This window comes from Opisthorchis viverrini, assembly GCF_000715545.1.
Source record: "Opisthorchis viverrini unplaced genomic scaffold opera_v5_170, whole genome shotgun sequence".
Lineage (NCBI taxonomy): Eukaryota > Metazoa > Platyhelminthes > Trematoda > Opisthorchiida > Opisthorchiidae > Opisthorchis > Opisthorchis viverrini.
In genome coordinates, this window is record NW_008751826.1 from 971,478 (window position 1) to 983,125 (window position 11,648).

Consider the following 11,648-nt stretch of genomic DNA (forward strand, 5'->3'; position numbering starts at 1 on the left):
GGCTGCTGCACCACCTTACATCCACACGTCCTCGAACAGGCGCCATGGCGGGACTGAGTTTTATGCACTTGGATTCCAAGTGACAATCTCACGCCCTCTCATATAGACATCCGAATGATGCTACTGGCCGAAGCCAGTAGCTTATCTCGACAAGTTTATTACAAACGTTTCACTATTAATTTCGTTGACATCATCACTGGGTTGTGAGGGTGCGGTGGGGAGCGGTGCAATGTTCACAGGGAAGAAACCAGAGAGATCACACATATCGGCCATTCAAAAACCAGCCTGTTTATGGAAGCAGGCTTGATCAAGCCAAATAACATGTATTCACAGAGCAACCAAACCAACGGATAACAGATCTACTCTTCGAATCGTCTGATCGAAAAACCAATCGTACTGAGAAATCGGTCTAGGCTAGCATCACCTAAACTTACTCACAATCACCGATGTCCGACACACAACCACCGAATTTCCATCACGCTCTTCGTCAACGCACTGTTGATATTGGCTCTAATATAGATGAAACGCCTGCAATCTAATTGCTCGGGCGAATGAACAAACCGCTGACCATCTACACCACCTGAATTAACAACAGTCCCCTCAGATGTACGTCATCCATTGATGAGCCGATGTTCACACCATGTTAATCAAAACCTTTTTATACTCTTCAGGTATTTTTATCATTGCCAGTAGTGGTGACCCTCGAGTACCGTTGTACGCAGCCATTCCAATGAATTACCAAGTCTGCCAACATCTGAATGATTCGATCCGACGAGGTGAAATCAGCAGCAGTCAGAACTAATAATGATACTACTGTCAATACTACTGATGGTATAACAATCCAGTACTGAATTCCAAGGTAAATGCTCAGATACTGCATGTTATTGAACATGAATTTTTTCGCTGAACGTCCATGTAGAACGTCGACAATCGGTTGGACATTTTGTCGATGCTTCTCTCCTACTCTTATTGTGCCTTTTGTTGTTTCGGTTTCGCGCCCATACCACTTCTCTAGTTTATCACCTGAACATAACACGCCCTTTCGCCTTGCCGTCACGCGTGTTGTTTAAACTGATTCGTGGGTTTCGCTCTCTCGTTGCCAGGTCGACTTAAATTGGTGCGGACTTTGGTGTCCCGTTGGAAGTCAGCAGGTCCCAAACCGGTGCATGGAACCCGGCAAGGTCGCAAAATTTGAGGTTTGTACAATACTGTCACCTGATTGTTGTATTCGTGGTACCACATCTGTCACTGAAAGTCCATCTGAACTATTTGACTTTCAGTGCGTTGCGTGTAACTCAACGTGGCCCAACTGATTGCTAGGTAAGTTCAATATATTTTATGGCATGGCTCGAACTCCACATTTTGTTTGAGTTAGAGCATGTCACTGTATTTGCATTGCACGCCTACAAATTCGCCCCCAAAAAGGCGCGGGTTTTGCAGAAATTATCGTGTTTGCCCGATTAATACATCGACGACGAATTCCAGAGGGTTTGAACAGAATGAGCATTCCTGTCGGACCCGATAATTGTGGGACATTATCTAGAGAGCCCTCCATACACTGACACGCGCCCAGAACATTGTGAATATGGGAGCCGGATTGTGTGCACAAATTTTTGTGGCGTTCGCTACAGAGCAACTGTGGTTGACAACACTGAACGACGGACGGAACCCAAGGCACCCTGGAGGTCAAGGTACACACAAGATTGGGGGNAATGTTTGTTTCAATTGTTCCTCATTGACTTGGAGACATTAGTGTGAGACCTCACTTAGATTGAACGCCAGCAAATATCTACGGCAGTTCAGACAACACAAAAGGCACCAAACCTTTCAAACAGAACAACAGGACCACAACTACGCCTGCTGGGGTTACGTCCTGTTGGTCATAATCAGTCCGGCTTTGATCTTAACCAAAAGGGTCGGCATTTTCTAACGCGTTAAGTGTTGCATCAGCTTGACCAAAGGATTAAACAATAGAACGCCGTCACTTTAAATTGTGATTTTCAAGTAAATTCACACTCGTCTTTTATTTCTATAACTAAATCTATCAAGGCGAAACGTTTTTGTGGAAACAATTGTACTCCATTGGTTTGGGTTCTTCGGATTTACCTGCGCAAATAAAGATAATCGAGAGATTAATTTGCGTTTCTCAGTTAGAAACAAAATAGTCAGTTGAATGAGTGTGTTCGGTTTCAACTTGTTTGTTGTTTGCTTAAGGGACTGGATACTGAGAGGAAAAAACCGGCTGGGAAAACAATTGGGGCTCTAAGAGTTTCGCACACAAACTTTAGGTCATATTGATCCAGTGCGCATGAATGCTTCCCTGCGCAATTGGAGCAAGCATCTGTACAACTTACTTGTATGATTTCTCGGGGTTTACTGAACCTTGTATGCGGCTGAGCTAGTTCACTAATCTTCGGTAAACTGTGTTTAACCACGTAGATCTCGAAAGCGGCAGCAAAGTGACTTCGTGACCACCATCACGCCCATCACATTGATCAACGCGGGACACGATTCTTATTGAAGCGAAGCGACTGCGTTTGTGTTATCCCTTGATTTACGAATTGGACAGAAGTTAAAATCACCATCATTGACAGCATGACATCAGTGTTCAACACCGATGCTTCACTGCCGTACAATAATATATTTCGTTCAGCTGTAGCACCTCTTCGTTGCCCAGCTGCCATGCCACCCGAAGGAAGCACGAGGGCTGGGATACTGCCATGTTGCCCAAACCTAGACAGGGGCAGTTTAGAGGCAGAGGTCAGCTTCGTAGCACATAAAGTTTGGTTAGTAAGTTCGCACTCCAACCACTTGATCCGTCTCGCTGCACGCGGGCACAAATAAACAACACCGAATCCTTTTCAACGAAAGCGTAAAGATCTTTATGCTTCCATTGAACCACAGATGGCTCTCAGCCAACGGTTAACTTCCGTTTTTTCCTACGAATTGAATTAGTTCCAGCTTGACGGTGTTACCTCACAATGATCGGTAACTTACAAAACGTTGATTTCCCTGTTGTTTAGATGCCGAAACGAATTGCCTATGAACTCCGCGGTTAGACTATCTTTGATAACAATCGGTTGCATGCTTACAAGCCGTTCGATGACCTGGACTAACCCATCCCACAAGTAACGCACGATGCTCATGACAGACTTGGGGTTGTTTGGTGAACAGCAGTGTGGCACATTCATTTTGCTAAGCTGCATGATGAACGAAGTGGTTGATTTTGATGAAGTTTCAAAAGTTCCATAGTCCAACTGTATCTAGATATTGTGTTTGAGGTGATGCTGGTAATGGAGACGGATACGGAGATGCTGGTTGAAAGTGTCTGAATCACTGATCTCGTCCAAGCTAATACGTGCACGTAGCAGATTCATTCGGATGAGACACGTGATAAGATTTCGGAACTGTATCAATTATAAGAATCTCAATGTATATGGGAAGATATCAACCTATTCACGGTTTGGTTAATAGTGAAGCGAATGCTTACAATTCATTCCTTCACTTACTTTGGACACGTATTGGCCAGTAAATGTGAGTACGACATGTGAGTTGGAATTTCGGGGCCTATGTGTACGCCTCGTGATATCTAACTAATACAATCGCCATTGGATGAATTACTACATTCCGCGTTGAATGTCTGTAAGTCCTTATTAAGTTAAAAATTATTCTTCATATGCCCACCCCAGTGTTTAAAAACAGTCTCGGTGGTGGAGAAATAGCTTTTCCGTAGAATCCGTCAGTCATGTGTGAAAGTTCTGAAGGAGACCGACGTCTATGCTCCCGAGATTGAGTTGTTAACGAAGTATTGCTGTCCACTGAAAAATGTATCTGCTTTTCCCAAAATTACATTCGGCGCGATACGTAGATGATTCACTGCCGTACAACCATAATTAAATTGAAAGCCTTATGGTAAAGAAAAGAATGAAGATGGACGGGGAAGTGACTTAGTACCAGGCTTATCACAATCATTCCGAGGTGCCTACATCTCTAAACATTCACTCAGGCAAAATGGATAGAAACTGACAACAAAACGCCAATGATATCGGTTGTCAGCCAAATCCTGAAGAGTCTCTAACCAGACGTGATGAGGATCGCGCAGTTCCTATCCTGGAAGGTGATTTGCATCGACGGCACACAGGCGTTTCGTGATCTACCTCATACTCCTATGCCAAGACAAGGGTTGGCCACCACTCTGTTTACGCCACTGTGAATCTGGCAAACAAAACGGCACTCTCTTGGGCAAACGATGGTTCGCCATAGGCAACACATGTCCCAACCCACGAAGCTTCCCTTGCTAGACACATTCTACAATGGAAGTGCCTGCTGCGCAACTGAAAACACGGTTTCTAACTCGCTCTATACGGATTCACGGAGTCCACGAAATGGAAATTGACTTTATACAAAAAATGCCAGACAGCAAAATTGCTGTTCAGGAAGGCTGTAAGGTTACAACGACCAGAGATACACTGCGTTTGTTTTTGGTGAAACATAATGGCGTCTCTAGAATTGCTAGCCCGAGTCACGAAAGGTAGAATCCTCATATATTTATGATGAAATATCGGTGAGCCTCCAACACAGTTTATCTATATTGTTTCCGGGCGCCGTATCAGTCTGCCAGTATATGTGAAGAAACACGCGTGTTCATAACAATGACCGTACACATATCTGGATGGATCATGGCTTCCACAACACTCGCAGAGGTCTCGCATACGAATAAAATGGTGCGGCATGTCGGGTAGTTTCAACCAGATGAAATGACCGAAATTCGTTTCGTAGTTCCAAGGTCTTTGTATCCATCCAATCTACATTTGGAAATGGTTGCAAAAATGGATCAACGAGTTGAAGACGCCCGTCTCGGGATATGGACTACCCTATCACATTTTAGCACATGAACACATGCGAGTTCCACTCACGTGTCTGTGACTCATGACCTTGCAATGGAACTGCCCCCTCCATCAGCTGATCAGTAATCCATTGTTCATACAGAACGTTCGGAAATATGGATGTAACAAAGTACTCTTGTGGTTCAGATAGAACGAAAATTATCATTGCTTGCGTGCGTGTACTTGAACATTTCTGCGAGTAGTCAGTTGAATGAAAGGCCATGGTCACCAAATATAAGACAATTAAGCCACATTTGTTATTTACCTCGGACCTAATGTAACGTATCGTTGAATAATCCGTGTAACACCACGCCCTGGTCACGCTCACATAGCTGAAAACTCCCTGGACCAGCTTCTGTCGTGTACACTATATAACGAAAGGTGGACATCTAAAACAGTGAGTTTGCAGTCAAATGGACGAAGTTCGGAAACCCCTGAGTCGCCATTATCTTAGAGTCTCATCGTTTCAACCTGCCCATCGATGAATTACACCGATTGTTTACCAGGGACATTTGAAAATAATGTGCACTTAAGCGATGATCATATCCACCCGTCCACCCTCCGAGCCATTCGCGCACGCAAAAGCAACCGTGAAACACAACCATACAAACAGAACATATGCACACGTTTTGTCTCACCAAACTCATCGACCTGTCACTGTGAAATACCTGTTGTTCGGTTCTCTCATTCAGAACTGAAACACGCTAATGAGATTCAGCAAGTGACCGAGGGTTTGGAATTGGACGAATTGGAGGGACAATTTAACCTTGCTCACACACTATGTAAAAAACAACACGTACCTATTGTTTATCTCCACAAACCATTTGATCCCGTAAACCAGACTAGTCACAATATGCAGGCTAAAGAAATGGAAGACGTTCTCCAATTCAAAGAAGGCCTCACAGAATTCGCTACAGATGTTTATGAAAAAATTATCAAATTGCAAGCCGGTAAGACAATGATGCATTTCCGACTAACAAACTTGTTCACACACGTTGCAGAAACTTTAGCGAACTCTGTAGTTTCACCCATGAGTATTTATTGTGTCTCGTTGTTGGTGATGGCCGGAGCCGACGGAGAAACACTGCAAAAGATGCAGCAGGTGCCTCATATTCCTCCGAAAATCAGATCGGATGCTGTTCATCAGTCATGTGGACCAATAATTTCGAAGTATTTCGAGGCGTCCAGTGACGTGGACTTGAACCTTGCTAATCGGTTATTTCTTCTCAGTTCGATCGATATTCGACCGGAATACAGTGCTCTAGTTGCCAAGTGTTACAAGGCCTTAGTTGAGCTGGCAATCATTTTCCCTTAAGAAACTCTTTAAGTCTTGTGATATAAAGCTAAGGGAACTACAAATTGTAGAGGCCAGAAAAAGCCATATTAACACCTGGGTTGCCGAAAATACAAAGGATAAAATGAGGGAACTGTCGCCGCCTGGTTTTCTGGGCCACAACTCAAAATTTTTGCTAATCAACGCGTCGTATTTTCGAGGTAAATGTCTGTGGTACCCAACTATGGTATGAACAAATCCATGGGCTCATGGGATCACCCGTTTGATAAGGAACAAACTCAAGAGAGTGACTTCCACTGCTTGAACGGAGAATCAATTAAAGTGCAAATGATGTATAGGAAATCGCCGTTCTATCTGGCCTATCTCGCAGAACTGGACTGTATGGCGATAAAACTTTCTTTCCGGCGGAGCGAGTAAGTCTATTCATGTACCAAACGGCAATTAGCTTCAAATTCCGATGTCGAAGACGTATGTTGCTGACGCGCATATATTTGTTGCACTGAAGTACGGCAGCGAAACATCGGTGTTGAGCACTCACATAATGCTTTCGATGATGACGATGATGATGACGTCCTGAGGCATTGGAATGTCTTGCGTGAGTACTACTGGCCCCACAGCCCGTCACCTCATCATGTTTCCTTGTTCTACAGAGACTGGCATGTGGGCAGCTCTGGGGAACCTATATGTGACCTATTACAGAGAATCGCCACATCTCGAGAGAAGCCTACAACAATTTTCTGTACAGTTTTGTGTAGAAACACTGATCAGCCTTCCATCCGTTGATGACCCCTCATGACAATTTGTAAGTGCTTTCTACATGTTACACATTACAGCCTGATTACTGTCAATGAACCAAAGGCCACATTTATGAACCATCGGGCTGGTTGATCTGCAATGAAGAAGGGATAAGATTGCTGTCACGACCAAACAACTACTCACCTGCTTAGTCGCGTCCGACAGACGAACAACCGATTGCCAAGCGAGGTAGGGGATATCTACCGACGGTTTAGCAAAGAACAAGGAGAGAAGCGAGAATATTGTCATACCATATCGGTCGCACATTTGTGTCATCAAACTGATCGGCTCATCTGCTGCATAGAGTGAATGGGCGCTGTTGATTTTGCTGCCACACGAAACAGCTGGTTTGCCGAAACTTCTTTCCAGATTACAAGCACCAGGACAATTGGCTTCCGCATTGAGAAGCCCGTTCCACATGGAAGAAGCCCACTTGTTTCTTCCGAAATTCAAGCTCTCGGATCAACCCATGATAGATTTGAAGCCAATTTTGTGTGAATGTGGAATGAAGAAATTGTTTGATGGAGGAGACTTGTCCAGGATGTGGCAATCACGCTTGTCGGTGACCGATGCATATCACAAAGCCGTGCTAGAGGTAGGTTTAATTCTCGGGCTGTTCATTCCAATAATCTGAGTGATATTCAGTAGTTTAGATGATTCTAACCTGATAGTCTCACGGGCCTTCTTGATACCACCAAAGTCATCTCGCAGGTGAATGTGGACCATATCTTTTTAGTCTGTGCAGTGGTCAGCTAATTTTCTTTAATCATATGACAGTTGGTAACATAGCCCACCTGGTTCCCTACTAATCTGTGTACTACCGATCAACTAATCCATTCATTCTGGGGTTCGGTTTGGTAAACCATGTATTGTTCGCCAATAAATGACATTGTATTACCTGCAAATGTCTACCTCATAGCCTACATTTTGACCAGAACTCTTGTTTCACCCATTCAGAAACGAGCACTTGGAGAGCCACGGCATTATTCTGAGTAGTGTATTACCTCTGAGCAAATAATCCTGTTCTCATTTCCCTTCTATTTTCAGCTTGATGAAGAAGGGGTGACAGCAGCTGCCGCGACCTTATTTACTGTGTGTGCCAGCTTTCAGTTTCCTAAGACAGTTTCTCTCGACTATCCGTTCTTCTTCTCCCTCGTGTGTGATTCCTCCATGCCCGTATTTGTTGGACACGTTGTCACCCCAAAGTTCGACTATTAGCCGGACGGCGCTGTTATTCATGGATTTTCATTTAAAAAAATTGTATTATCCATATTTTCGCCTTACCCAAACAAAGCAAATTGGGTTGGTTGTTCTCAACATAATTGTTACGCAAACGTTACACACTGAATCGTTTAAACGTCCATGTATATTTTGGGAGAAACCGGAATGGGCAGAATTTCCGCTGGTGCAGATCTATGTCAATGACGAACGAACATGGACGTCAAGCACACACTGCATAAACTATGAATGAATTGGCTGAGTGAAACAAAATCCGATAATTTCGCAGACTCTTTGAACATATACTGCTTCTTAAAAGAAAGGATTCTCTCTATTCAGTGGAAAATTAAGGGAAAATTCGGCGCACCAGCTGTTGTGGTACACTACTTAGTTCCCTTGAATTTATTTCCACTATCAGGAGCATGAAGCTCACATGTACCATTATTACTTAAATGCTACTAAAGTATTGGTCTGCTGAAATACACGCGGACCACGCTGGTTCAACGTGCGAGTGAGTTTGAATGTAACATCAGACGTACCAGCACATGAGACGGAACACCGAGGCGACATTGATTCTTTTACCTTGCAGAATATTGGTTTGAACATTTCCTACATTGGTGAAATAGGGACTTACGGGCGCGGGTTGGCCGTTTTCGAGCGTATATCATTCCTTTGACAAACAGATCACTGGTGATCTGATAACAACTCGGTTGACAATCTCACCTCCATGAATTCATCCAAGGCTAAATTATAATCTAAACTACTTCTGAAATATCTTCACTCAGCGAATAGGTTCGTAATCTTCCTCCTTCGGACGAATATGGATCCTCAAACAATAAGAAAGCTTCAATCAGGCGCACTTATGCGATATCACGCCACCGTAAACCAGAGGTCGACGGTATTTTGTGTAGGAAATATCGTTCTTAAGCACCTGGCGATATGACGATGTCACCTAGGGAATGACCACCGTGGACAGTTAGAGCCAAGCATCCAGTTCAATTATTCAACCGCGATTCGTTTTCAGTAGTCATGCAGAGGATTTGTGCGACCCCAACAAATTTGCCGAAATATATTTCGTTGCTCGAAGCTTTAATTCCATCTGGACGTATGCTCGATTTGCACTACTATCCCAAATGGCAACTAATACTTGCGCCTCTATCGCTGAGCCCAGCATTAATCGATATGCTCTGATCACTTATCCGAGTTCTATTTTGCATTACCCCTTTACGGCAAATTATTTTATTGAATGAAATCTTCGCGTGACTACAACGCTATGTTTTCTGCACAAGGGCATACCGCTTTGTAGCTCACTGTACTCGATATCTCCTGTCGCTATTGTCAATGGTATGCCCGCTAGTGCAGTCATACGGCTGTGCACATCGATGAAAGAAGTAGCTGTCTTTAGTTTGTCTGTTTTAGTTAGGGCCGCCTATTGGTCCGAAAATGTGCTGGGGGCGAGTGTATGTTGTGTTGTCTTCCATTTGCCGAAATATATTTCGTTGCTCGAAGAGTGGGATACGTTTTGCTGCCTATGCTTCAGCATGGATGTATTGGTTTTGCAATGCCCACGATAACCGTCATAGAAGATGACCTTCTTTGATTTGCTCTTTGTTCGTCGTCGGCGTACTATTCGAGCCCCGTTGCCTGATGATCCGTCCCCTTCGGCAGAAAACCGCAAACCTTACTTATTTACCCAACGGGAATCTAGCTGTTTTGGTAGGATCATCCTTGATGCCTTTGCTGCACTTTCATTTGTTTTCCAATTCCTCGGAAATCAGGCCTATTTAAGCCACACTTCCAGTGCAACAGGCAAACAGGACGGTTTTTTCGAAGCACTCAGCCGAGGTCTACGAGATTTTGAGGTGCTAATAATGTGACATTTTGGGCATGCATGTACCCACTAAATACTCAGCGAGCGAATTGTCCCAAAGACATGAAACACAGTGACAGAAACGCAGAACCATTTTTAGCAATGGTAAATTGGTTAACCCGTCAAGTCATATCAAGTCAGCTTGGGCGACTTTTGGTCAGTAACTGGATTGCTTCCAGCTGAATTGCTGACACAACAGCTAAAACCTGCGATTGTACAGACCCCCAGAATTTTTAAATTTGCAGAGGATTCTGGTGTGGTGCTGTCAAGATGACTCCGGGCAAAGTAGATTCCAGATTCTATAGAACTTCTTCTTACACTATATAAATAAATACGGTATATATATAGTACATTTGTTCGGAGGCTCTGAGTAAATGGGAAGTACAGTGAAGCAAGAACGCTCAGCGTGGGCGAAAATCTGCGGTTGTTGTGGATGAGATCTCAGTGTTAAATCGTAAAAGAATTTGAAACCTGTGCAAAGATGTCACAATTCTTAACACATCATATCACGCGTAGCTAAAAAGGAGCCTTCCATGAGAATCACCGGGTTACACACAGAATATCGCAGCACGAGAGAACGGTGCTTATACGACGTGGCGAAAGTTTCTCGGCAAATTGATAATGGACTTTCGAAGTAGAGCACGAATTATACAAATACACAGGCCTCATGTTCCATACGGCCGTCTGTTTATAACTAAAGCTCGACTGAATCGGCATGGTGGATTTATCTTGTAGCATCCTTCTCAGGTTCATGTCGAATATCCTTCATCATACCAGTGTAACGGTGATACTATTGATGGGGAGGCACGCGATTACAAGGACTACGGGGAATTTGGTTGGTACTTGTTTTAGGAATACATAGGCCATACATAGGTCAGTTAGTTGGATGTTCAGAGCACCATTCATAAGATGATGCTTAGTGCACACATCACAACCAAGTAAACAGTTATGATCAACTAACCTTCATCCCACGTCTTGATACATCAACGTCGGCTCAAACGCTGTAAGTAGAATTGGACACGTTGAATATTCCGTAGCGTTGAGCACATTTCTTTTGCGTCACAACTTTAAATGTCGCCACCAGAGCGGTGGTTGGGTATATGTAAGGGCGCAAAAAATACCCAAATCCAACAATAAGACCTGCCTCGTTCACTTACGGCAGCGTTGCATTTTTTTGTCGCGGGGAGTTTCACGATACTGATGTTGGGTCTCGTGAGATCGAATGGCCTGGATAATCTGAGAATGTTGATATCAAAGGTGGTCGTGTGAGGTGAAACATAAGTGAACCGTGACGCGCACAACAATTGTAGGTGAATGATGCAACAAAACAAAGTGCCTTGGATTTCAAAACCATTCCTGATCTCTAGGTGTAAACCTGTATTCTTTTGCTGAGATCGAAATAAAATTTTGCTGGAAAAATCTTGAACACACTTAGACCTGCTTATCCCCTAATGAGCACTCCAATTTGTCGTCATGTGATATCCAAACCAGACATCTGAGTAAGGGAGCTGAGAGTACGACAGAGCTCTGCCACATAACTTGTGTGATCAAAGTTCTAATTCGAAACTGAGGATATAGTATCGTG

General features: G+C 43.7%; 3 protein-coding genes across 3 annotated transcripts in view; 2 read left to right on the plus strand and 1 right to left on the minus strand.

Annotated features, from left to right (window-relative positions):
- T265_14285 (hypothetical protein) overlaps nucleotides 1–11,648 on the minus strand; it is a gene marked incomplete at both ends in the record, with an annotated part of 49,355 nt that overhangs the window by 26,988 nt on the left and 10,719 nt on the right. The window lies entirely within an intron of this gene.
- Nucleotides 5,368–6,201, plus strand: T265_07411 (hypothetical protein; the record flags this gene model as incomplete). Its single annotated transcript, XM_009172921.1, has 1 exon — nucleotides 5,368–6,201. The coding sequence occupies one exon, from the start codon at nucleotides 5,368–5,370 to the stop codon at nucleotides 6,199–6,201; it is 834 nt and encodes a 277-aa protein (XP_009171185.1).
- On the plus strand, nucleotides 9,780–10,070 carry T265_07412 (hypothetical protein; the record flags this gene model as incomplete). The annotated part of the gene is made up of 1 exon (XM_009172922.1): nucleotides 9,780–10,070. The coding sequence occupies one exon, from the start codon at nucleotides 9,780–9,782 to the stop codon at nucleotides 10,068–10,070; it is 291 nt and encodes a 96-aa protein (XP_009171186.1).